General features: G+C 51.9%; 3 protein-coding genes across 12 annotated transcripts in view; 2 read left to right on the top strand and 1 right to left on the bottom strand.

The window, feature by feature from the left end:
* Positions 1-3741: 3741 nt before the first annotated feature.
* On the top strand, positions 3742-7142 carry LOC138768891 (chymotrypsin-like elastase family member 3B). The gene is made up of 8 exons (XM_069946921.1): positions 3742-3823; positions 3915-4003; positions 4188-4285; positions 4385-4519; positions 4819-4958; positions 5104-5246; positions 5502-5651; positions 6976-7142. Exons 1-8 carry the CDS (start codon positions 3784-3786, stop codon positions 6991-6993), a joined length of 813 nt encoding a protein of 270 aa, XP_069803022.1. The 5' UTR covers positions 3742-3783; the 3' UTR covers positions 6994-7142.
* Positions 7143-8707: 1565 nt separating this feature from the next.
* LOC138768894 (proproteinase E-like) lies at positions 8708-11831 on the top strand. The gene is made up of 8 exons (XM_069946923.1): positions 8708-8782; positions 8863-8948; positions 9266-9363; positions 9617-9751; positions 10186-10322; positions 10775-10917; positions 11375-11527; positions 11663-11831. The coding sequence occupies exons 1-8, from the start codon at positions 8746-8748 to the stop codon at positions 11678-11680; spliced, it is 807 nt and encodes a 268-aa protein (XP_069803024.1). The 5' UTR covers positions 8708-8745; the 3' UTR covers positions 11681-11831.
* Positions 11832-12484: 653 nt separating this feature from the next.
* Positions 12485-26688, bottom strand: part of RAP1GAP (RAP1 GTPase activating protein) — a 101265-nt gene continuing 87061 nt past the window's right edge. For 8 of the 10 annotated variants that reach the window (XM_069946882.1, XM_069946885.1, XM_069946890.1 and 5 more), the window contains 15 exons: positions 26120-26203; positions 24754-24854; positions 24547-24676; positions 22162-22317; positions 20813-20884; positions 20624-20710; positions 20415-20552; positions 19973-20104; positions 16642-16751; positions 16434-16547; positions 16240-16360; positions 15939-16050; positions 14707-14813; positions 14572-14615; positions 12485-13406 (listed from right to left, as the gene is read on the bottom strand). In XM_069946882.1, coding sequence (XP_069802983.1) covers positions 14607-14615; positions 14707-14813; positions 15939-16050; positions 16240-16360; positions 16434-16547; positions 16642-16751; positions 19973-20104; positions 20415-20552; positions 20624-20710; positions 20813-20884; positions 22162-22317; positions 24547-24676; positions 24754-24854; positions 26120-26203 — 1473 coding nt within the window. In that variant the 3' untranslated portion in view covers positions 12485-13406; positions 14572-14606. Of the gene's footprint in view, positions 13407-14571; positions 14616-14706; positions 14814-15938; positions 16051-16199; positions 16361-16433; positions 16548-16641; positions 16752-19972; positions 20105-20414; positions 20553-20623; positions 20711-20812; positions 20885-22161; positions 22318-24546; positions 24677-24753; positions 24855-26119; positions 26204-26688 lie in introns of those variants that run through there. The other 2 variants (XM_069946891.1, XM_069946887.1) reach the window with 2 other exon arrangements.

A 26688-nucleotide genomic window follows, 5' to 3' on the forward strand; every position in this document is an offset into this window, starting at 1 on the left:
GTGTTGGGACCCTGGCGCACATGGCTGACTTTATGTTAGGCTGTCTTTCCCGCGACCCTCATGTTAAATTTTTTTTTCTTACTGCCATGGTGTGGCAGGCCTAATTTTTGGGAGGTTCCACGCCTGCCTCATCTAAAGGCCGGTAAAGGCCACTTTATGGTCTTTTTTTGAATCTTCAATTTTCAAATCAAATCAACTTCAGGTCAAGTGCTATTTTGCAGGGCTGTCAGGTCATCTATTGTATTTCCAAGATAAATCCCACAGTTAAAAGGAACAGACAGTGAAAATGGTGGATCCTAATTTAGGCCTATTTTTAATCTTTGATTTTAAATTTCAAATAAAATCAAATTGACTTCAGGTCAAGTGCTATTTTGCAGGGCTGTCAGGTCATCTATTGTATCTCCAAGGTACATGCCACAGCTAAAAGTAACAGACAGTGAAAATGGTGGATCCTAATTTAGGATCCTTGTGTTGTCCATTTTAAACCATACAATTGGTAGATGTCAACTTGTGGGTGTCCTCTGCTGTCCTTTCATTTTGTAGCTGTTTGAAAGGCAGTAGTCAGCAGCTCGGTAAAGGCCACTTTATGGCCTTTTTTTTTAATCTTCAATTTCAATTTTCAAATCAAATTAACTTCAATTTGACTAATAGTCGAATTCAAAGTCAACTATTTTGCAGGGTTGTCTGGTCATCTATTGTATCTCCAAGATACACGCCACTAGAGATGAGCGGACCGTCAGACTTTTGGTCCGACGGCATCTGCGCTCTCTCATCATGCCTTTGATCCCGGCCGCATAGTTGCGATCCCGTGAATATGCGGCCAGGATATTCCAGGGTATTCAACAGCGATTCCCTGGAATATCCTGGCCACATATTCCCATGAGCGCAACTATGCGGTCGGGATCAAAGGCATGATGAGAGAGCGAACTGCTTTCGAGCAAAAGTCCGAACAGTTCGCTCATCTCTACACGCCACAGCTAAAAGGAACAGACAGTGAAAATGGTGGAAAAAGTCCACCCACTACTACTGCACTTGCCCTCTCTTAGATACTTTTTAAAGGATTAAAAGTTTATTCATTCAAATTCCGGGGCCTCTTAAGAAGACTGTATTGTTATTTCTTCGTCCCTACCTCTAATGATTTTGCCTCTCATGCACAATTGCATGAGGGTGTGGGGCTAAATCTAGAATAATCCGGCTATTTTTATTGGATGATTGTATTGTCCATTTCATAACATGTTATTGTTGGATACAAATTTGAGTAAATAAAAAAAAAACCTCAAAATATAAACTAATTCAAATTCAAACTAAAATTTTAATTTAAACTCAAAATCAAGTTATAATTCAAATAAAAAAAAAAATAAAAAAAATAATAATTAAATTCGGTCACCAGAACAGAAGCGGTGGGGAGAAGTGGTGAGTGACATGAAACTGGGAAAATTACCCCAACTGCTAAAGTAGTCAGGGGTGTCATGCACCAGACCTGGTCAGTCTATTACCTTAAAAAGACAAGTTAAGGGGGGAGGAGAGGAGCAGTCAGCTTTGGCAGGCACTGGCAGGGGAACACTCTCCAAGTCCTTTGACCTTCAAAGTGACCTTCAGGCCTTTGACCTTGGTCGCATGTGCCTTGGCCATCTTGGTCTGGGTCAGCACTATTGTCTTGAGGTTGACCACCAGGCTGTTGCCCAGAATTTGGCATAATTGTGCGATTAGGCAGCCTCAAATGCATCCATGCATGCTGCCCCTGCTTTTTCCTGTCCATTTCCGTGGTGTTAGGCTAAGTTTTTGGGTAGTTCATATGCTACCTCTGTTTTAATGGCTCCCTGTGTTCTCACTGCCATGCTGTGTCAGGCTAATTTTTGGGTGGTTCATATGCTACTTCTGTTTTAGGGTGCCTTCACACCTAGCGACTCGCAGCGTAAATTATGCTGCGAGTCGTCTAGGTCCTGGCAGATCACTTTCACTACATACACGCAGTGGTCTGAACGACCGCTGCGTGTATGTAATTCTGTAATTCCCCTTAACCCCTTCAGCTGCCGATCGCCTCCCGCTCCCACTCCACTGTATACATTACCTCTCCTCGCTGCACGGGGTCCCGGCGTACTGCTCTCCCGCCCAGCCAATCAGTGTGTTGCCCAGCCGCAGCCACTGATTGGCCGGGCAGGAAAGTAGTACGCCGGGACCCCGTGCAGCGAGGAGAGGTATGTATACAGAGCGGGAGGCAGCTGAAGGGGTTAAGGGGCTGGCAGAATTACATACATGCAGCGGTCGTTCACACCGCTGCGTGTATGTAGTGAAAGTGATCTGCTAGGACCTAGACGACTCGCAGCGTAATTTACGCTGCGAGTCGCTAGGTGTGAAGGCACCCTTAATGGTTCCCTGTATTCTGACTGCCATGCTGTGTCAGGCGAAATTTTTGGGTGGTTCATATGCTACCTCTGTTTTAATGGTTCCCTGTGTGATCACTGCCAGACTGTTGCCCAGAATTTGGCATAATAGTGCGATTAGGCAGCCTCAGAGGCATTCATGCATACAGTCCCTGCTGTTTCCTGTGCATTTCCGTAATGTTTCCATCATTTTCTGAGGTTGACAGGTTTTCACACAACCTTCCCTGGGCCGAGCTTGGGTCCCCTGCAAAAATGCTCTAGTTTCCCATTGACTTTAATGGGGTTCGTTACTCGAAACGAGCACTCGATTATTATTGGGACATATTCGTGTCGAGTTACGAGCTCATCACTAGTGAGGGGTATAAACCCATTCATGTGCTGACTACAGACCCCAGGAAATGGAAACTTTAGGTGAAGGCATTTTCACTAGAGATGAACACAACTCAAGCATGTTCGAGTCTGATCGTTTGGCGTTTGATTCCCAGTGACTGGAGAGGTTGGGTGCAGCTCTAGGGAGACCAGGAAACCACAGATATGGCCTAGGGCCTTTGGCTGTATCCATCTTCTCCTGGTCTCCCTAGAGCTGCATCCAACTTCTCCAGCCACTGGAAGTCAAATTGCAAATGATGGGTTTAAACATGCTTGAGTTGTGTTCATCTCTACTTATTGGAGGAGTTATTGTCCCCACCGGGACCATCTACATCTCACCACATGGAGGTTGATTTGCCCTTATTAGCAGTCATTAAAGGGAATATCCAGGACTAGGGAAGCATGGCTGCTTTCTTCTTCAATGTAAGAGAGCTTTGACAAAGGTAAAGAGAATGGACAGTAAGTAGACGAGTATATAGTGATATGGTGGTATAGAGAATGGACAGTAAGTATATAGTGATATGGTGGTATAGAGAATGGACAGTAAGTATATAGTGATATGGTCATATAGAGAATGGACAGTAAGTAGACGAGTATATAGTGATATGGTGGTATAGAGAATGGACAGTAAGTATATAGTGATATGGTGGTATAGAGAATGGACAGTAAGTAAGCGAGTATATAGTGATATGGTGGTATAGAGAATGGACAGTAAGTATATAGTGATATGGTGGTATAGAGAATGGACAGTAAGTATATAGTGATATGGTGGTATAGAGAATGGACAGTAAGTATATAGTGATATGGTGGTATAGAGAATGGACGTGACGTGTCCCGCGGTTGCTGTGTTGGTATTTTTACCTTTTGCCGTGATGTCAGACATGAGATTACAGGTTCTTGTGTAATCGCTGTGCGGGGGTGACCGCTGATAGTGCTGTATACCACTTACCATATGGAGGCTTCCCGTGATGTCAGGCAGTGCTCGGACGGTATATATAGAGCCCCGGGCCCCTGACCTGGTATCGCTGAGATGCTGAGGTTGTTGCTGACAGTTCTGCTCGCTGTGGGGGGTGAGTTGTTCAGACCTTTCTTTTGTTTTCTATGTGTTTTTGGGTTTCCTCTTGCTTTTTGCTTAGTTTTACCTTTATCTCCCTTTTCCAGCCTGCCATGGGTGCGGAGTGCCCGCTTACCTACCTGCAGGCCGCATTGTGAATGGAGAAGATGCAGTGGCTCACAGCTGGCCCTGGATGGTGAGTGTCCCCTCTAGAGCTTCACTTACTGCTCTGCTCTTACACAATGTGCTTTACTTCAGTCACATTCAAAGCTGCTTTCACTATTCTACTGTTGCTCCATAACTTATCCTCCAGAGCTGCACTCACAGTTTTACCATACCATCATGTTATATACCCAAGACTCTTCTGCTGTATCTTCCAGGCATCTTTGCAGTACCAGATCCCCAGGGGGTACCAGCACAGCTGTGGGGGCAGCCTCATCTCACCGAGCTGGGTCCTGACTGCAGCACATTGCCTTGGGTAAGTTCTGTCTGTGACTTATGGGGGGGTCGGAAGTGTGTGGAGGGGGGGGGGGGGGGGCATGCGTATTTGTCTGAATTATCATTTGATATATTACAGGGAAGGCTTCACCTATCGCATTGTTCTGGGGGAGCACGACCGAAGTGTGGAGGAAGGACCTGAGCAATACTTTGCTATCAACAAGGAAGACATCTTTGTTCACCCCAAGTGGGATGATTATTGTCCGTCGTGTGGGTAAGAACTTGAATGGTTAAGATAACATAATCTTAAGCAAAGGTTGGCAGGTGGTCAGTGGCACTGTAGGAGTTAATCTTGTGCAGTATAGTAGTATTGTAGAGCAGATGCTGCTCAAGTCCATGAGATTTAACTTAGGCTGGATTAGGTTCAGAGGCTCTGAAGAGGCAAAAACTTCTCTTTTCTTGACCATTTTTAAGAAAATCCTTCATGTCACTATAAAGCCTCTACACAGGATAGTGTAGTCCTCGGCATTGTAGCCCGTAGTGATATACAAAATCCTCGCTTTCCTTCCTTAGGTATGATATCGCTCTCATCAAATTGCCGCGTGAGGCAGAACTGAATGACGAAGTGCAACTGGGGTGTCTGCCCCACTCCCGAGGACCACAGCTCTATGCTAACCAGGAGTGCTATAACCCTGGTTGGGGAATCATCTACAGTGAGTGAGCCAAGTATTTGTGTATGGACACTGGGTTATATGTACCTGTATATACATATATACATATATATACACACTGGGGACATTCCACCCCCGCAGACCCTGAATCTGATAAACCTTTCCCCACACTGTTTGTTTTGTGCAGCCGGTGGCCCCCAGGCCTTGGTTCTTCAGCAAGGGCTCCTGCCCATCGTGGACCACGCCCAGTGCACACAGCCGGACTGGTGGGGACACACCCTGGACGAGTCTCTGATCTGTGCTGGAGGAAGTGGACAGGACAGCTGCAATGTGAGTTCTGTGGTGGGGAGTACTGATACACAAACGCTCCACGCCCTAATCAGGGGGTGATATACAACCCAGCTTTCTTAGTCTTCTGAATGTTACACCTGACAAATTGTGGCAGGATTCATCTGACAACCAATATAAAGCTGTATATTTTCCAAACTGGATCCCAGGAAAGCTGGGTGACAACCTCTGAAGGATCTGTAATAAATAAATGAGGATGACATAATGAGTGTTTACCCCTGTGCTGTATGTGACCAGAGCGACTCCGGGGGACCCCTGAACTGTAAGGGCCCAGACGACCGATGGTACATCCAGGGAATTGTCAGCTATGGCGTCTATAAGTGCAACACGCCAAAGAAACCGACCATATTCACCCGTGTGTCCCTGTTCATGGACTGGATGGAGGAGGTGAGCATTGCCCAATATCAGATCAAACTGGGTGAGGTCACGTTGTACAGTCTGGGGGGAGGAGGCAGGGTCAGCGATCACACTGATCGGTCTAGGAGGGGGCAGGGTCAGCAATCACACTGATCGGTCTAGGAGGGGCAGGGTCAGCAATCACATTGATTGGTCTAGGAGGGGGCAGGGTCAACAATCGCCCTGATCAGACTGGGAGGTAGCAGGGTCAGCAATCACACTGATCAGACTGGGAGGGAACAGGGGCAGCATTCACACGGATCGGTCTAGGAGGGAGCGGGGTCAGCGATCACACTGATCGGTCTAGGAGGGGGCAGGGTCAGCAATCACACTGATCAGACTGGGAGGGAGCAGGGTCAGCAATCACAGTGATCAGTCTAGGAGGGAGCGGGGTGAGCAATCACAGTGATCAGTCTAGGAGGGGACAAGGTCAGCAATTAAACTGATCAGACTGGGCGGGAGCAGGGTCAGCAATCACACTGATCAGACTGGGAGGGAGCGGGGTCAGCAATCACACTGATCAGACTGGGAGGGAGCGGGGTCAGCAATCACACTGATCAGACTGGGAGGGAGCGGGGTCAGCAATCACACTGATCAGACTGGGAGGGAGCGGGGTCAGCAATCACAGTGATCAGTCTGGGAGGGAGCGGGGTCAGCAATCACAGTGATCAGTCTATGAGGGAGCGGGGTCAGCAATCACAGTGATCCGTCTAGGAGGGGGCAGGGTCAGCAATCACAGTGATCAGTCTATGAGGGAGCGGGGTCAGCAATCACAGTGATCAGTCTAGGAGGGGGCAGGGTAAGCAATCGCAGTGATCAGTCTAGGAGGGGGCAGGGTAAGCAATCGCAGTGATCATTCTAGGAGGGGGCGGGGTCAGCAATCACAGTGATCAGTCTATGAGGGGGCGGGGTCAGCAATCGCAGTGATCAGTCTAGGAGGGGTCAGGGTCAGCAATCGCAGTGATCAGTCTAGGAGGGGGCGGGGTCAGCAATCACAGTGATCAGTCTAGCAGGGGGCGGGGTTAGCAATCACAGTGATCAGTCTCGGAGGGGGCGGGGTCAGCAATCGCAGTGATCAGTCTCGGAGGGGTCAGGGTCAGCAATCGCAGTGATCAGTCTAGGAGGGGGCGGGGTCAGCAATCACAGTGATCAGTCTAGCAGGGGGCGGGGTTAGCAATCACAGTGATCAGTCTCGGAGGGGGCGGGGTCAGCAATTGCAGTGATCAGTCTCGGAGGGGGCGCGGTTAGCAATCACAGTGATCAGTCTAGGAGGGGGCGGGGTCAGCAATCACACTGATAATTCTTGTTTTTCCAGATAATCGCAAACAACTGAGCAGTTGTCCTGGGAGATCAGGCCACTCTGAACATGGATGACGGACATCATGCTTCTACGCTGAACTCCAAAACCTGAACTGAGGCAAATAAACACTTCTGTTTCCCGTATTATATACCTGCAAATAAACAATTCTAAAAAACTTATAATTTTGTTTCTTTTCGTTATGATACAATATGCAAAGCAGAACAGGGTGTTGGCCTCGGGGTAACCAGAAGGTCCACATCACCGACCACCATTACTAACGTGAAGAACATCAGGTGCAGCTATTATTTTTATTATAATAATAGTTGCAGTTTCCCCCCAAAACCTCAAGAGGGAAGCAGAGAGCAGTCTGTGTCATCTGCAGAAGCCATCGGCCCATCAGTCAGGAGCTGCGGCGCACCACAAGGTCCAGCCATAACGCTTTCAGCCTCCCTAAAGCTCATCAGCAGTCATCTCATTTGTGAGCTTAGGCGCTATACACAGGAGAGAGACATCCATTACCATCACCACCATTACTACTACCACCATCATCCTGTCACCCACGTATCTGGCCCACTACCTATGACCAGACAGTGTGCCACTAAGTTCCTTATGCACCTGGGCAAAGTAACTCGCTCAGGTTCTCACAAAGGGAAAGAAGGAGAAGTGTAGTGTCTGTTTTTCCCCACTAGGTGTCACTACTGTACTTCTTACATGTCTGGTATTGTGCACAGCTGAAGGAAGCATTGGGTTTATTGTATGTCACATGTTTGTTCTTCTCCTGTCACAGGTGCAGGTCTGTTTCCCTCTTCTTCTGCCCTATCACCTGTACTCTCACTTTTACACACACAGTCCCACCAATGACAAGGGAGTTTAGGTCGCCCCTATAAAAGGGAGGTTCATTCCTGGTGGGAGGAGTTCTCTAGTTAGGAGAGAGACTAACACAGTTCCTGTTGCAGTGAAGACAGGGCCTGGCTCAGGCCAGAACCCTTGACAGGGACCAAGAGACTTACTCTATTGCTAGAATGCAGTGCTAGACCCCTCAGGAGGAGCAGCTACATTGGACAGGGCCCTCAAGATGCTCCTCTACTCCACATTCCTCTAGTCTACGATCTACTACCTCTTACCTGCACTGGAGCAGTGCCTATTTGGGGGTGGGTCCCAACACCACTGCAGGCTACCGAGACAAGTGCCCAAGTGACCCAATACCCACAAAGCTGCCACCACACTGCACAAGCTCCGCGGCCTACAGCTTCCTGGGCTCCTGCAGACTGTGCAGCTGTAACTGTATGAACAGACAGTTCTCTCTACGATCAGAGGAGTCACAGGTGGGATAATTCTCATGTGCAGACAGAAGGAGCCACTCCTGGTCACATGACCTCGGCCGCCGTCACCTGTCACCGGTTCTGGGATTTCCAGCCTGGATGTTACAGAATCTGTGGGAGGTGGAGACCCCGATGACTGGGAGAATGTGTCATTGTGGGGAAGCTGATATGTCTGCCGACGTCACTCAGCTTTTTTGGAGTCCTGAACGTGAGCCGCAGATCTTTGGGCAATACTAGGGTCATCTCGTCTCTCCAGGTCTACACAGGATTACGGGATAGTGGTGACGAGATAATGGCGGACGTCATTGGCCGTCACCCTGTATGCCCCTCTTTCTGGCATTGTACCCGCAGCCTTGGGCACGGCGCCTGGCAGCATCTGCTCTGTGGTGTGTGCGGTTCCCAGCTGCCCTGATAACAGGCGGTATAAGAGGTACCCCGTCCAGCACTGCCCCCTGACACAAGGATGAAGTTGCTGATCACCTTCCTGCTGGCGGCCGGGGGTAAGTGCAGGCAGGGTGACCCCACAGTGGCCCAAGATCTGCTCCTGCTGTACACTTATGCTGTGTCTCCCCCTCTCTAGCCTATGGCTGCGGGGTGCCCACCTATGCCCCGAACAGCCGCGTGGTGAACGGAGAAGATGCCAGACCCTACAGCTGGCCCTGGCAGGTAAGAGTCCCTTATCTTTCCCCGGCAGGTAAGAGCCCCCCCGTCTGCCCTCAGACCCCACAGCTTGCCCCGGCAGGTAAGAGCCCCTTGTCTGCCCCCGGACCCCACAGCTGGCCATGGCAGGTAAGAGCCCCCTCGTCTGCCCCCGGACCCCACAGCTGTCCCAGCAGGTAAGAGCCCCCCCGTCTGCCCCCGGACCCCACAGCTGGCCATGGCAGGTAAGAGCCCCCCCGTCTGCCCCCAGACCCCACAGCTGGCCCAGCAGGTAAGAGCCCCCCGTCTGCCCCCCTGTACTGACTTGTCTTTCCTCCCCCCAGATCTCCCTGCAGTATAAGAGTGGCAGCTCCTTCTACCACACCTGCGGGGGGAGCCTCATCGCCCCAAACTGGGTCATGACAGCTGCACATTGTATCTCGTAAGTACCGCAAGCAGCTGCAGTCCCATGTAAATGATGCTAATAGACTCATTCAGGTCTTCCCCATGTGCAGGGTCTCTGATGGCTGTCAGTGAATGGGAACATTGTCGCCTCCTAGAGGATAAGACCCCATCCTGACCCAGTCCAGCTGCGAGTTTGTTACAGTGTATCAGTGCAGACAATCCTCAGCAGCAGCAGTTTGTTACAATGTGTCAGTCCAGTGAACACTGACCGGTGCTGATCATATCCGCAGATCCAGCCGCACGTACCAGGTGGTGGTGGGAGAGCATGACCGCAGCGTGGAGGAGGGGGGCGAGCAGGTCATCCCCGTCAACAAGGCCGACATCTACGTCCACGAGGGCTGGAAAAGCAGCTCGGTATCTAACGGGTGAGTGCTGGCTTGGATACATGGCTCAGAAGACCGTATCACACATAATAGGATTAGATACACAGTTAAGCAAACTGTACCAGACATGATAGGATTAGATACACAGCTTAGCAGACTGTATCACGTGATAGGATTAGATACAGTTTAGCAGGTAGTATCACAAATGATCAGATTAGATACACAGTTTAGTAGATTATATCACACATGATAGGATTAGATACACGGTGTAACAGATAGCCTTAGATACACTGTTGGGCAGACAGTATCATGCAAGTATGAAGGATAGGATTAGATACGTCATCTCAGCGGACAGTATCACAGATGATAGCATTAGATACAGCAGAGAATAACACAATATACTTAGATACAGTGACCCATCGGACAGTATCACACAATCGGCTTAGATACCTGACAATCTTCTTCTCTCTCTCCAGGAATGACATCGCCCTCATAAAGTTATCTCATGTGGCTGTGCTGAATAATGAGGTGCAGCTGGGGTGTCTGCCACCCGCCGGGGACCTCCTGCCCAATAACTACCCCTGCTACATCAGCGGCTGGGGGCGCCTCACCAGTATGTCTCACCTCAGGGGCTGGGATTGCTGACAATTTGTGTTATTGATGGATTACCATGAGGTTTAGGATGTTGACAATGATAGATGATAATGATGTATATGCTGCTGATGGATGATGATACATGAGGATGATGGATGTCAATGATGTTTATGATGGACAGATTATGATGCTGCAGATGATGGATTATGAATGAGGATGAATGACAAATGATAATGATATTGCTGATGTTTATGATGATGAATGATAGGTTTATAATGATGATGATATGAATCAATGTGTTTATACTGATGATGATGATGTGAATGATGTTTATACTGATGAGGATGATACAATAGATGATGGTGTTTATACTGATGATGATGGATGATATGAATGATGTTTATACAGATGAGGATGATACAATAGATGATGGTGTTTATACTGATGATGACCATTGCCTTGTTCCCCCAGCGGGTGGCTCTCTCCCTAATGTTCTCCAGCAGGCCCTCCTCCCTGTCGTGGACCATGAGTCCTGCACCCAGAGGGACTGGTGGGGCAGCACGGTGAAGGACACCATGGTGTGTGCCGGTGGGGACACCAAGGCCGGCTGTAATGTGAGTACAGAGCCCCCCGGCTATACAGGTCACATGACTGTGGTCCATAGCTGTGACATCATGTAAACAAGCACCAGGACATACCAATAAAGTGTCCTCTACTCTAGTCACCTCCAGAGCTGCACTCACAATTCTCCTTCCTACCTCCTGGAATTAAAGGGGTTATTCAGGATTAGAAAAAGAGTGTCAGCTTTCTTCCAGAAACAGCGCCACCTGCCTTCAGGTTGTGTGTGGTAATACAACTTAGCCTTATTCACTACAAATAAAACTGAGCTGCAATACCCCAACCCAACCTGAGCACAGGAGCGGCGCTGTCTCTGGAAAGGGCTATGGACCTATACCTAGAATGCACGGCTACAGACATAGTATGGACAATGGGAGGCAGCAGGATTGTGAGTGCAGCTCTGGAGGTAACTGAGGTCTCCTCTGACCCCCTCTCCTGTACTCTGTATTTCAGGGCGACTCCGGGGGACCCCTGAACTGTCAGGCCGCTGACGGCAGCTGGCAAGTCCATGGCATCGCCAGCTTTGTCTCCTCTCTTGGTTGCAACGCGAAGAAGAAACCGACCGTCTTCACGCGCGTCTCGGCCTTCAATGACTGGATCGCTGATGTAAGTAACAGTGGTGGAATCTGTCAGGGGACGCAGGGGTTAATAGAATATTTACACACACACAATTACCTGGGACACTACAACTCCCAGCATGCTCCCTCTGTTCTGTTCATAACTGATTTATTCTCATTGCAGATTATCAATAACCACTAATGACCACAAGGTGGCGTCCCTGAGTACTGACTGCACAGAACTGCATCATACCCGTCCCACCAACCCAGCCTTCAGACACTACAGGGTTAACCCCCCCCTCCCCTTCCCGATCCGTAATCATTCTTTGAATAAAAATCGTAATTTGGCTAAATTTGTCATCGTCTTTTTCAATGATTGATCAACAGGTCACCTCCAGAGCTGCACTCACTATTCTGCTGTTACATCATGTCTCAACCTCCAGAGCTGCACTCACTATTCTGCTGTTACATCATGTCTCAACCTCCAGAGCTGCACTCACTATTCTGCTGTGACATCCTCTCTCATCCTCCAGAGCTGCACTCACTATTCTGCTGTGACATCCTCTCTCATCCTCCAGAGCTGCACTCACTATTCTGCTGTGACATCATGTCTTATCCTCCAGAGCTGCACTCACTATTCTGCTGTTACATCATGTCTCATCCTCCAGAGCTGCACTCACTATTCTGCTGTTACATCAGGTCTCATCCTCCAGAGCTGCACTCACTATTCTGCTGTTATATCATATATTATCCTCTAATCACCTCCAGACATATGATATAACAGCAGAATAGTGAGTGCAGCTCTGGAGAATGAGACCTGATGTAACAGCAGAATAGTGAGTGCAGCTCTGGAGATGACTAAGGTATATGACATGTATCTTTATTATTCCCCTTGGCACCTCAGTCTTGTGTTCTCCACCCCCACATGTAAGTGCTGCAGCCCCCACACCCACACTCACACAGGGACGGGGTTGCTGGGATCAGTAGTGCAGCCTTCGGCCTCGTCTCGGGTTTTGTTCTCATTTTATTTCTTTTCGTCCCATAATTTTTGTACAAATCTCATGGCAGATAAATAATCATTTCTCTATTCTCTTCTTTACACATAAAGACAATTACACATCGAGACCTTATTTACGGCAAATGGAAAAATAGTGATTATCGCTCCGGAAAAGGCGAGAAACGGCGGTGACGTCATTACAACAAGAAGCCACAGGGGGGAGCTGGATGCTTCACCTACGAGTCCATAGAACAGACACCAAGCATGCTGACCACCCCCCACAATGAGACCGGGGTTACACTGATGGGAGGTTGGGGTGGTAGTGATGTGTGGCACACCCCAGGAACGCGCTCAGTATACGGGGGTGAGGCGACCTTGCCGCTCGCCGCAGATCGAGCCATAGACGTGTTCTACAATGATCACATGTGAAGTTACCGAGGACACACGGAGGAAACACGCAGGAGCACACGCGACATGCCGTATAGACGATGCATAGAGGGGGAGGGGCTCGCTGTACAGTAACCCTTTCACTTCCAGGGATAGCGTCCAGTCCGAGGACTTGTGCATTGATTGACATCCTGAGTTTGAACGAACTTTACATCACAGAGACGGCGCAGCGTCCGTCACATCCAGGTAACAGTTATCCGTCTGGGGACCGCCGCATACCGTCTGGTGGAGCTGCGGCTTCAGAACCGCCCCCTGCAGGATCGGACCACTACAGTGTGTGGGGGGTGCAGCCTCCCTTATTATTAAGTGCTGGAGTCGGAGGCCGCAGGATCCGTTCTTCAATAAGTCTGTAAATAGTCCGGTGGAAGGAGACGTCTGCCGAGGACGCAGCGCTCATCTCAAAAGCGATCGGTCAGTCGCACTTGGCTGAATCAAAGACTGGAGTTTGGCGCAAGTCGCCCGGTTTTTGCCTTCGGGGCTGCGGCTGGAGGAGGGGAGAGGAAGGGTTAAGGATTGCACAATGATCGCTATTGTAACACTGAAATGATGCTACAGTGCTACAGATAGAGGGGGTGGAGTCTCCTGACAGCAGTTCCCCCTGATCCCCTGCCTATATGGGAGTAGGTGTCAGTTCACACTGTGTGCAGTTTTGCCCCGGGGAGAGCGTGACCCCAGCCCCGGGGAGAGCGTGACCCCAGCCTCGGGGAGAGCGTGACCCCAGCCTCGGGGAGAGCGTGACCCCAGCCCCGGGGGGAGCGTGACCCCAGCCCCGGGGGGAGCGTGACCCCAGCCCCGGGGGGAGCGTGACCCCAGCCCCGGGGGAGCGTGACCCCAGCCCCGGGGGGAGCGTGACCCCAGCCCCGGGGGGGGCGTGGCCCCAGCCCCGGGGGGAGCGTGGCCCCAACCTCAAGGAAGTGGGACCACCAGCCTCAAGGAAGTGTGACCCCAGGCCCAGGGGAGTGTAACCCCTGCCTCGGGGAGTGTGACCCCAACCTCGGGGGAGTGTGACCCCAGCCCCGGGGGAATGTGACCCCCAGACCCAGAAGAGTGTGACCCCAGCCTCGGGGGAATGTGACCCCAGACCCAGGGGAGGGGAATAGCCACTATATAGGCTGATCCCATAAAGTTCCCTGCAGCAGTAGTATATGGATCTAGGGGATGAGCGTTCATAAGAAGACATACAGGAAGACAACTTCCTGTCACACATTAAACACTCATATATTAGGAAGAGCCCGGCACTCACCAAGTAAATTATGCTTCTTTATTGTAGTGTAGCAAACAGATGGTACAAGGATGCGTATGGTACACCCCTAAGCTGATGAAGGCCATGCTTGGCCGAAACGCGTCCTTGTACCATATGTTTGCTACACTACAATAAAGAAGCATAATTTACTTGGTGAGTGCCGGGCTCTTCCTAATATCTGAACATTTTTCTCACCTCGAGCACCACGGCCACGGAAGTGCCGTCTTCTACATATTTCTACACATTAAACACTGTGATTTTCTGTGGCTCAGGCTGGTGATCACATGACCCAGTTACAGTAATGAAGCAGCAGAGCTGGGATGACACAGATGGAGCTGTGGGACTAATGGTCCCCAGTGCAGGATCAGCGGGAGAAGTGGCTGAATCCAGGGAGGTGAGTACTGACCTTTAAGACAGATCCTCCGATGTCTCAGGTGGGGGCTAGCAGCGCTAAAGGGGAAGCATAAAAAAAGAAGCTGGGGGTTAGTGCCTAGGAGGCGGGGATGTCACCTGACTGCCGCCATGTCTGAGCAACTCTCACCTGATTGGTTGCATTTGGGTTGTTTTCTTCCAGCTGGATTTTGATCTCAGGGTAGGCCGGGTCCCCACTCAATTTCAGGACATCGGGGTGCGGAGAGCGCGGGAAACCTGTTGATCAGAGGATGACAATTATACGGGTGACGGGAGTGGCGGGGTTAAGCGTAGGGATTACCCCCTCCAGATCTGAGATTATCTATCTGGGTCTCCAGATCCACATAAGGAGGAGTGATCCACAACCTCAAACTGAAGAGATGACGTGTGAGAGAACAAGAGTGACCCAAAGCCCTGACCCTACGGAGACACTGTGTCCTGACCCTATGGAGATGCCGCGGCCCTGACCCTACGGAGACACCGTGGCCTTGACCCTACGGAGACGCCGCGGCCTGATACTACGGAGACGCCACAGCCTGACCCTACAGAGATGCCGCGGCCTTGAACCTACGGAGACACCAAGGCCTAACCCTACGGAGATGCCGCGGCCTGATACTACGGAGACGCCACAGCCTGACCCTACGGAGATGCCGCAGCCTGACCCTAACAGAGATCCTGCAGCCTGACCCTACAGAAACCCCATGGCTTGACCCTACGGAGATGCTGCAGCTTGACCCTACAGAGACACCACGGCCGGACCCTACAGAGACGCTGCAGCCTGACCCTATGGAGACGCCGCGGCCTGACCCTACGGAGAAGCCACAGCCTGACCCTATGGAGATGCCGCAGCCTGACCCTACAGAGACACCACGGCAGGACCCTACAGAGACGCTGCAGCCTGACCCTATGGAGACCCCACAGCCTGACCCTACGGAGACGCCGCAGCCTGACCCTAAAGAGACACCACAGCCGGACCCTATGGAGACGCCGCAGCCTGACCCTACGGAGACGCCGCAGCCTGACCCTACGGAGACACCACAGCCAGACCCTATGGAGACGCTGCAGCCGGACCCTACAGACGCCCCGTGGCCTGACCCTACAGAGACACCATGGCCGGACCCTATGGAGATGCTGCAGCCCAACCCTACGGAGACCACGAGGCTTGACCCTACGGAGACCCCGCGGCCTGACCCTAAATTTCTGCAACCAAAGTAAATATTTACGTTTTCTCCCTGCACTGTGGATGTTTACTCAAATACCTGAACTGGATCACTGTGTGTGTGTGTTTAGTTAAGCCGCATTCAGACCATCCACAAGCTGCCTTGTATTATGTGCTGTATACAGATAGATGAGTCTCCGCACCTGATGTGCTTCCCCCGCTGGCGGTGCTCACGCTGCTCGTACTGTCCTCCAGCCACGTGCTGTATGTGAAGGAGTCTCGCTTGTGGGGAGTTCCTGCCGAGGAAACGCTTTCCTGAAGGAGGACATAAAGAAAGGAAGTCATACTTACCCAGGATTCCTGGTGGTTTGTGTCACAGTATCAGTGATCCCTCCCCCACCCCCAGGTGGCGCTGTACATAGAGATCCTGCTGTGTGACATCAGCTGGAGGGCGAAGCTCCCACCTATATCCTATACACTGGATGGGGGTCTGGGTGACGTTACCATCCCGGCGTCTTCATCATCCAAGAGTTCGTTCTCTTCCACCACGCTGGCGAAGCTGCTGGCACTGGACGATGAGCGAGAGAAATCTCTTTGGGCCTCTGGTCTAGAAGCTGAATCCATCCTGTAAAGCAGACATGGGTACTCAGGCGCTCACTCTAGAAGGCGCTCGCTCCTCATCACCGCACCGTACTTACCGGTTCTTTGTAGTCGGCATCTCCGGGGAGCTGTGATTGGACGAGTTCTCCGATTTGGGCTCCTGAGAGGCGGTGCCGCTGTCTGGGGTCTTCAGGGGGCCGGTCGGACTCTCTCTGTAAAGCACACAATGCAGAATAATGTAAATGCTCCACCTTCTCCATCCATGACCCCGCCCCTGAGGGGAAGGCTCCGCCCTGGAGGACTCACCTCTTCTCCTGCACCTCCTGGATGTTCTCGATGCCAATGGCGCTGCTCCGGCGGGAGCTGAACGGACCCGACTTCTTCCTGGTTGGACTTTTTCCTGGGACAATCAGAGACTGGAAAAGATTTGCTTGTCTTTAGTCAGGGGGACACGTTACGGCATCTCCCTTTAAACCTTTGCCATCATGATTTAGTCCTGCTCACAGCTGAGGGGTTGTTACATTGTATCAGTGTAGTCAATGATCTGTGAGCGGAATGAAGCAGCACAAAACCCTCTGCTCTCCAGGTCTCCTTTATTCTTCGCTGACACACTGTAACAAACTCTCAGCTCTCCAGAACAAGGTGTAAGCAATCAGATAGATGGATAATGCAAATTACTTTATTATTGAGGGTAGATAAGCAGCTGGATAGGTCATCCGTCAATCCTCAATGTGATTGGCCACTGTCTGTGGTGAGCTTACCCACACCGGACACACATGGCCATCACCATCCACACCACATGTCATCACCTCGTGTGACCCCCAGCCATCACCACACAAAGCAGGAGAAATTATCCACCTCTTCTATGGTTCCTATGCCTATGGCACTTCCGCGGCGTCCATGCCGACCGGGAGCTCTCCCTGGCACAAGCAATGACTAGCGAGCGGGAGGAAGTGCGTCACAAAAAACATGGAGGTGGTGAGGAAGAGACGCCACATTGGGTGGAGAGAGGAAACATAGGAGCCAGAAATGTTCAAGTAATATAGGGAGAGGTGAAAGGGGGCAATGACCGATCAATGATGGAGAAGACAAGTCACATAGAGAGAAGTGAGGGAGCAATGACCGATCAATGATGGAGAAGACAAATCACATAGAGAGAAGTGAGGGAGCAATGACCGATCAATGATGGCGAAGAGAAGTCACAGAGAGAGGTGAGGGAGCAATGGACGGCCAATGATGGAGAAGACAAATCACATAGAGAGGTGAGGGAGCAATGACCGATCAATGATTGTGAAAACAAATCACGGACAGAGAGGTGAGGGAGCAATGGACAGTAAATGATAGAGAAGACAAGTCACATACAGAGAGGTGAGAGAGAAATGGACGATTAATGATGGAGAAGACAAGAGGAAGAAGAAATAACAAGACGAGAGGCGAAGAAAAAAAAAAGAGAGAGAAAAAGAACAAGTCATGCATAGAATGGACAGCCTGTATCAGAAATGGTTAATCACAGAGCACCACCTCCACCCCGAGGACATGACCCTCACGGCCTCTACCAATCCATTAGCCTCAATGGACTCTACCAATCCGCCAGCCCCCCGGGAGACCCAGCCCCACTGGACTCTACCAATCAGTCAACCTCCCCTAGAGACAAAGCCTCACTGGATTCTACCAATCAGCCAGCCTTCCCGGGAGACCCAGCCTCACTGGACTCCACCAATCCGCCAGCCTCCCCGGGAGACCCAGCCTCACTGGATTCTACCAATCCGCCAGCCTCCCCAGGAGACCCAACCTCAATGGACTCTACCAATCTGCCAGCCTCCCCGGGAGACCCAGCCTCACTGGACTCCACCAATCCGCCAGCCTCCCCGGAAGACCCAGCCTCACTGGATTCTACCAATCCGCCAGCCTCCCCGGGAGACCCAGCCTCACTGCATTCTACTAATCCGCCAGCTTCCCCTGGAGCCCCAGCCACACTGGACTCTACCAATCAGTCAACCTCCCCGAGAGACACAGCCTCACTGGATTCTACCAATTCATCTGGATAGGAAGGCATCTAGTGAGAGGCACAGAGGAGTCTAAAGGGATATAACAGAGGAGGCTGGAGGGGGACAAAAGGGTCTGGAGTGGATAGAAGAATTTACAGGTGATACTCCTCTGTTCTCTCCAGACTCCTCTATGGGATGGGTGGGTCTATTGGGTCTGGAGGGAACAGAAGAGTTTGCAGAAGGTACAGGAGTCTGAGGGGAGGATAGAGGAATCTGGGGGGGAAGAAAGGAGTCTGGAGGAAGGATAGAGGAGTCTGGAGGGGGAGGAGGAGAGGAGTCTGAAGGGAGGAGAGAGGAGTCTGCAGGGAGAAGAGAGGAGTCTGAAGGGAGGAGGGGGAGAGGAGTCTGAAGGGGGAGGGGGAGAGGAGTCTGGGGGGGGGGGGAGAGGAGTCTGCAGGGAGGAGAGAGAAGTCTGGAGGGAGGAGAGAGGAGTCTGAAGGGAGGAGGAGAGGAGTCTGAAGGGAGGAGAGAGGAGTCGGGGGGGGGGAGAGGAGTCTGCAGGGAGGAGAGAGGAGTCTGCAGGGGAGAGAGGAGTCTGCAGGGGAGAGAGGAGTCTGCAGGGATTAGAGAGGAGTCTGCAGGGATTAGAGAGGAGTCTGCAGGGAAGAGAGAGGAGTCTGGAGGGAGGAGAGAGGAGTCTGGAGGGAGGAGAGAGGAGTCTGGAGGGAGGAGAGAGGAGTCTGCAGGGAGGAGAGAGGAGTCTGCAGGGAAGAGAGAGGAGTCTGCAGGGAAGAGAGAGGAGTCTGCAGGGAGGAGAGAGGAGTCTGCAGGGAGGAGAGAGGAGTCTGCAGGGAGGAGAGAGGAGTCTGCAGGGAGGAGAGAGGAGTCTGGAGGGAGGATAGAGTCGTCTGCAGGGAGGAGAGAGGAGTCTGAAGGGAGGAGAGAGGAGTCTGAAGGGAGGAGAGAGGAGTCTGCAGGGAGGAGAGAGGAGTCTGGAGGGAGGAGAGAGGAGTCTGGAGGGAGGAGAGAGGAGTCTGGAGGGAGGAGAGAGGAGTCTGCAGGGAGGATAGAGGAGTCTGCAGGGAGGAAAGAGGAGTCTGAAGGGAGGATAGAGAAGTCTGCAGGAAGAGATGGAGATCCCCTCTGGCCTCTGATCACACAGGATTATGTGGAGACGACGCTCTCACTGTGACCCCCCTCTACCCCCATCCTCCTGGCAGGGCTATGAATCTGGTGTGTATATTCTATCCCAGTGCTTCTCAATTCCAGTCCTCAGGCCTCACCAACAGGTCATGTTTTGAGGATTTCCCATACAAAGGACACCTGTGCAAATACCTGATGCACTGAGTATAATTATATCACCTGTAAAATACTATAGAAAATCCTCAAAACATGACCTGTTGGTGAGGCCTGAGGACTGGTATTGAGAAGCACTGCTCTATACAATCTCCCTCCTACCCGCTGACTTCTTCCCCCGGGCTCTGCCGCCAGTGGCCGTCCATAGAACCACCTATGCCTGGCTGGTCAGCCTCATGGGATCTCTTATTATGGCTGTACCTATAGGGGGCGCCACCTGTGCCTGCATGAGGCCTTGTTGCCCACAGTAAGTCTGTGTATATATACACGTATGTGTATGGGGGGGCACTTACTATTCCTGGTGGCTTCGGATTGTCCTGGTTGTTGTGGCCGAAGCTGCCGCTGTGGCTGGTGGAGACTGTATGTTGCTTCTTATTACTGAGCCCCATGGCGTCCATGGACTGACTGCGGCTCCTGATAACTCTCTACAAGGAGAAGAGCCGACATTATATTCCTTCATATGACGGGACGGTCCGGGGTGGACCAGCCGTGTGCAAAGCAAGACAACCGCCATCACATACAGGAAGAATATCCCAGCGGGGATGCTATACTGCCATCCGTCCACCAGGGGTCACTGCTAAACCGTAACAGGAGAAGAATAAACGTCAGACGTGGTGGAGAGGAGGCTGAGACCCCCGAGCTCGTGTATGGACGGGGGCCTGGGACAATAGGGATCTGAGTGGTGAGCGGTCCGGGCCCCGCAGGCTGGATGCCCTCTTGTTACTCACATCTCACCTTAAAAGACTCAAAGAACCCCCCACCTCCGCCGCCATTCTCCATCTTATCATCGTCCCCGCTGAGTCCCATCATGGACTGGCTGTTGATGTGCAGCTCCTCGTACAGCGTCTCCAGTAACGCAGATCGCGTCCGCTCCTGGAGGCGATAAGAGGTATTACATGCCGGAAAACGGGAGAGAGGAGACGGTGGTGCGATGCGGCACTCACCTCCAGCTTGGCGAATTTCTCGGCTTTATAACAGGCGTATTCAGCGTTGATCAGTTTAGTCAGAAGGAATTCCTGAAACTCGATCCCCTAAGAGAAGAGAGTGTATCATGTCCAGGGACTGCTGGGCCTTGTGGTTCACCAGACACCCATACAAAGTGACATTAGGAAGTTCACAGGTCTCCATCTTACCTTACGGAAAACCGCAGGGTCTGGAAGTGGTGGACCAAAGAAAGGCACGTCATCCCGGGCCGTGACCGAGACCTGCAGGCGACACGTTATAAGGTTATTACAGCACTGGTCACCTGACCTGATAGGGGAAGCAGCAGGATGATCGTATCACTGAATCTACAGACGTGAAGAGATGAAGACGCTGCCGCTATGGGGACGACTCATCCTCCATCAGTGGTAATCAGGTCAGACAGGGGCGAGACCAGGGACCGACTCCCGTCACTGCCGATCAGCATCACCGTGCCAGGGACCAGCAGCCAAACACAGCGCTGGCCAAGGACATAGGAGCCAAACCAAGGGATCAACGGAATCAGGTGCCTCACACCCAGGGATCAACAGGATCAGGTCCCTCACACCCAGGGATCAACGGAATCAGGTCCCTCACACCCAGTGATCAACGGAATCAGGTGCCTCACACCCAGGGATCAACAGAATCAGGTGCCTCAAACCCAGGGATCAACAGGATCAGGTCCCTCACACCAAGGGATCAAGGGAATCAGGTGCCTCAAACCAAGGGATCAACGGAATCAGGTGCCTCACACCCAGGGATCAACCGGATCAGGTGCCTCACACCCAGGGATCAACGGGATCAGGTGCCTCACACCCAGGGATCAACGGGATCAGGTGCCTCACACCCAAGGATCAACAGGATTAGGTACCTGACGCCCAGGGATCAACGGAATCAGGTGCCTCACACTCAGGGATCAAGGGGATCAGGTCCCTCACACCCAGGCATCAACAGGATCAGGTACCGAACACCCAGGGATCAACAGGATCAGGTACCGCACACCCAGGGATCAACTGGATCAGGTACCGCACACCCAGGGATCAACTGGATCAGGTACCTGACATACAGAGGTCACCTGGTTTAAGCCAGGTGGATCACTCTGTGCACAGGGATCATTAAATTCGATACATGGGTCATGCCATTACATTTCTTGTGTACAGGGGTCATGACATCAGGTACTTTGTATACAGGAGACATCACGTACCTCGTATACGGGGGTCATCACGTACCTCGTATACAGCGGTCATCACGTACCTTGTATACGGGGGTCATCACGTACCTTGTATACGGGGGTCACCACGTACCTTGTATACGGGGGTCACCACGTACCTTGTATACGGGGGTCACCACGTACACGGGGGTCACCACGTACCTTGTATACGGGGGTCACCACGTACCTTGTATACGGGGGTCATCACGTACCTTGTATACGGGGGTTACCAGGTACCTTGTATACGGGGGTCACCAGGTACCTTGTATACGGGGGTCACCAGGTACCTTGTATACGGGGGTCATCACGTACCTTGTATACAGTGTTGTCGGTACAGGCGTTCTCCACTTGGACCACGATGTAAGCGTGCAGGAAGTTGGAGGCGATCATGTCAGGAACGAACGGCGTATTCTCATCCTGGAACACTATGGCGACTATGTCATTACCGATGTGCCGCTTCCTCTGCAACTGAGGAGGATGGAGAAAAGAAGGAGGATGGGGGTCTCTACACAAAGATAATCAGGAGGAGGATGGGGGTCTCTACATCAATAACCAGGAGGAGGATGGGGGTCTCTACATCGATAATCAGGAGGAGGATGGGGGTCTCTACATCAATAACCAGGAGGAGGATGGGGGTCTCTACACAAAAGATAACCAGGAGGAGGATGGGGGTCTCTACACAAAGATAACCAGGAGGAGGATGGGGGTCTCTACACCGATAATCAGGAGGAGGATGGGGGTCTCTACATCAATAACCAGGAGGAGGATGGGGGTCTCTACACCGATAATCAGGAGGAGGATGGGGGTCTCTACATCAATAACCAGGAGGAGGATGGGGGTCTCTACACCGATAACCAGGAGGAGGATGGGGGTCTCTACACAAAAGATAAGCAGGAGGAGGATGGGGGTCTCTACACAAAAGATAACCAGGAGGATGGGGGTCTCTACACAAAAGATAACCAGGAGGAGGATGGGGGTCTCTACACAAAAGATAAGCAGGAGGAGGATGGGGGTCTCTACACCGATAACCAGGAGGAGGATGAGGGTCTCTACACAAAAGATAAGCAGGAGGAGGATGGGGGTCTCTACACAAAAGATAACCAGGAGGAGGATGGGGGTCTCTACACAAAAGATAACCAGGAGGAGGATGGGGGTCTCTACACAAAAGATAAGCAGGAGGAGGATGGGGGTCTCTACACCGATAACCAGGAGGAGGATGAGGGTCTCTACACAAAGATAACCAGGAGGAGGATGGGGGTCTCTACACCAATAACCAGGAGGAGGATGGGGGTATCTACACAATGATAACCAGGAGGAGGATGGGGGTCTCTACACAAAGAAAACCAGGAGGAGGATGGGGGTCTCTACACAAAGATAACCAGGAGGAGGATGGGGGTCTCTACAACAATAATCAGGAGGAGGATGGGGGTCTCTACACAAAGATAACCAGGAGGAGGATGGGGGTCTCTACACAAAGATAACCAGGAGAAGGATGGGGGTCTATACACCGATAATCAGGAGGAGGATGGGGGTCTCTACATCGATAACCAGGAGGAGGATGGGGGTCTCTACACAAAGATAACCAGGAGGAGGATGGGGGTCTCTACACAAAAGATAAGCAGGAGGAGGATGGGGGTCTCTACACAAAAGATAAGCAGGAGGAGGATGGGGGTCTCTACACAAAAGATAAGCAGGAGGAGGATGGGGGTCTCTACACAAAAGATAACCAGGAGGAGGATGGGGGTCTCTACACAAAAGATAACCAGGAGGAGGATGGGGGTCTCTACATCGATAACCAGGAGGAGGATGGGGGTCTCTACATCGATAACCAGGAGGAGGATGGGGGTCTCTACACAAAGATAACCAGGAGGATGATGGGGGTCTCTACACCGATAATCAGGAGGAGGATGGGGGTCTCTACACAAAGATAACCAGGAGGAGGATGGGGGTCTCTACACAAAGATAACCAGGAGGAGGATGGGGGTCTATACACCGATAACCAGGAGGAGGATGGGGGTCTCTACATCGATAACCAGGAGGAGGATGGGGGTCTATACACCGATAACCAGGAGGAGGATGGGGGTCTCTACACAAAATATAAGCAGGAGGAGGATGGGGGTCTCTACACCGATAACCAGGAGGAGGATGGGGTCTCTACACCGATAACCAGGAGGAGGATGGGGTCTCTACACAAAGATAACCAGGAGGAAGATGAGGGTCTCTACACAAAGATAACCAGGAGGAGGATGGGGGTCTCTACACAAAGATAACCAGGAGGATGGGGGTCTCTACACCGTTAATCAGGAGGAGGATGGGGGTCTATACACCGATAACCAGGAGGAGGATGGGGGTCTCTACACCGATAATCAGGAGGAGGATGGGGGTCTCTACACCAATAACTAGGAGGAGGATGGGGGTCTCTACACCGATAATAAGGAGGAGGATGGGGGTTTCTACACCAATAATCAGGAGGAGGATGGGGGTCTCTACACAGATAACCAGGAGGAGGATGGGGGTCTCTACACCAATAACCAGGAGGAGGATGGGGGTCTCTACACCAATAACCAAGAGGAGGATGGGGGTCTCTACACCAATAATCAGGAGGAGGATGGGGGTCTCTACACCGATAACCAGGAGGAGGATGGGGGTCTCTACACCAATAACCAGGAGGAGGATGGGGGTCTCTCGCATTACTACCTGCTGGGCATCGCCCTCGGTATACGGCAGCTTGGTGGAGACATGGAACATTATTTCTTTCCCTCGGAAGTTGCAGTAGACGGATTCTGTCCCAGTCTGTCCGTGAGTTACGTCTAATCCTCCCCGAAATCTGTAGCATTAGATGTGGCGGTTACTGGGGATCAGACCATGAGGCGGCAGTCACCCCCTACAAGAAGACACACTCACCCCTTGAAATCCTGCAGGAGAACCCGCTCACCCAGCAGCTCCAGGAACTCCATGAAGGCGGCGCTCTCCTGTGTGGTGCTGAATAACTCCTCCTCTGTGGTCTGAGAACGAGGGGAACCGAGCATTAACACAGAGACCCCAATACTACGAAAGAGAGACCCCCTATACCAGCAACCAACAACTGGAGACCCCAATGCCAGCGCCCCGAGAGATGGAGACCCCAAAACCAGCACCCCGAGAGATGGAGACCCCAATGCCAGCGCCCCGAGAGATGGAGACCCCAAAACCAGCACCCAAGAGATGGAGACCCCAATGCCAGCACCCGAGAGATGGAGACCCCAATGCCAGCGCCCCGAGAGATGGAGACCCCAAAACCAGCACCCGAGAGATGGAGACCCCAATACCAGCACCCAAGAGAGGGGAGACCCCAATGCCAGCACCCAAGAGAGGGGAGACCCCAATACCAGCACCCAAGAGAGGGGAGACCCCAATACCAGCACCCAAGAGAGGGGAGACCCCAATTCCAGCACCCAAGAGAGGGGAAACCCCAATACCAGCACCCAAGAGAGGGGAGACCCCAATGCCAGCACCCTGAGAGATGGAGACTCCAATACCAGCACCCGAGAGAGGGGAGACCCCAATACCAGCACCTGAGAGAGGGGAGACCCCAATACCAGCACCCGAGAGAGGGGAGACCCCAATACCAGCACCCGAGAGAGGGGAGACCCCAATGCCAGCACCCTGAGAGATGGAGACTCCAATACCAGCACCCGAGAGAGGGGAGACCCCAATACCAGCACCCGAGAGAGGGGAGACCCCAATACCAGCACCCGAGAGAGGGGAGACCCCAATACCAGCACCCGAGAGAGGGAGACCCCAATACCAGCACCCGAGAGAGGGGAGACCCCAATACCAGCACCCGAGAGAGGGAGACCCCAATACCAGCACCCAAGAGAGGGGAGACCCCAATACCAGCACCCAAGAGAGGGGAGACCCCAATGCCAGCACCCTGAGAGATGGAGACTCCAATACCAGCACCCGAGAGAGGGGAGACCCCAATACCAGCACCCGAGAGAGGGGAGACCCCAATGCCAGCACCCTGAGAGATGGAGACTCCAATACCAGCACCCGAGAGAGGGGAGACCCCAATACCAGCACCCGAGAGAGGGGAGACCCCAATACCAGCACCCGAGAGAGGGGAGACCCCAATACCAGCACCCGAGAGAGAGGAGACCCCAATACCAGCACCCAAGACCCTTTCTTTTACCCAGTGATGTCAGTGAGGACGGCTTGTGTGGGCAGGAACCCCCCATGTAATGGTTACAGTGTCCCCCCGGACATGCTCCATGGATAGAACTATACTTACCTGCCCGGTCTTCTGGTAGATGACACCAAACTTAAAGTTATTGCTGATGACGTGTTCATCAAAGGTGACGATGAGACGCGAGGCCTGGAGAGAGGACAGCACTATTATATACGGGGTCATCACATATATGGGGTCATCACTGCTGTATAAGGGGTCATCACTATAATATAGGAGGTCATCAGAGGTATATAGGGGTCATCAAATATACGGGGTCATCACTATAATATAGGAGGTCATCAGAGGTATATAGAGGTCATCACTATAATATAGGAGGTCATCAGAGGTATATAGGGGTTATCAAATATATGGGGTCATCACTGGTGTATAAGGGGTCATCACTATAATATAGGAGGTCATCAGAGGTATATAGGGGTTATCAAATATACGGGGTCATCACTGGTGTATAAGAGGTCATCACATATACGGGGTCATCACTGGTGTATAAGAGGTCATCACATATACGGGGTCATCACTTGTGTATAAGGGGTCATCACTATAATATAGGAGGTCATCAGAGGTATATAGGGGTCATTACATATACGGGGTCATTACATATACGGGGTCATCAC

Source organism: Dendropsophus ebraccatus, chromosome 12, assembly GCF_027789765.1.
Source record: "Dendropsophus ebraccatus isolate aDenEbr1 chromosome 12, aDenEbr1.pat, whole genome shotgun sequence".
Classification (NCBI taxonomy): domain Eukaryota; kingdom Metazoa; phylum Chordata; class Amphibia; order Anura; family Hylidae; genus Dendropsophus; species Dendropsophus ebraccatus.

Excerpts from the sequence above, each read along its gene's own strand:
- LOC138768894 (XM_069946923.1), top strand. The coding sequence starts at position 8,746 with ATGAAGTTGCTGATCACCTTCCTGCTGGCGGCCGGGG. Across the intron at positions 10,323-10,774 it reads CGGCTGGGGGCGCCTCACCA|CGGGTGGCTCTCTCCCTAAT; the intron begins GTATGTCTCACC and ends TTGTTCCCCCAG. Across the intron at positions 10,918-11,374 it reads ACACCAAGGCCGGCTGTAAT|GGCGACTCCGGGGGACCCCT; the intron begins GTGAGTACAGAG and ends TCTGTATTTCAG.
- LOC138768891 (XM_069946921.1), top strand. The coding sequence starts at position 3,784 with ATGCTGAGGTTGTTGCTGACAGTTCTGCTCGCTGTGGGGG. Across the intron at positions 4,004-4,187 it reads CTCACAGCTGGCCCTGGATG|GCATCTTTGCAGTACCAGAT; the intron begins GTGAGTGTCCCC and ends TGTATCTTCCAG. Across the intron at positions 4,959-5,103 it reads TGGTTGGGGAATCATCTACA|CCGGTGGCCCCCAGGCCTTG; the intron begins GTGAGTGAGCCA and ends TGTTTTGTGCAG.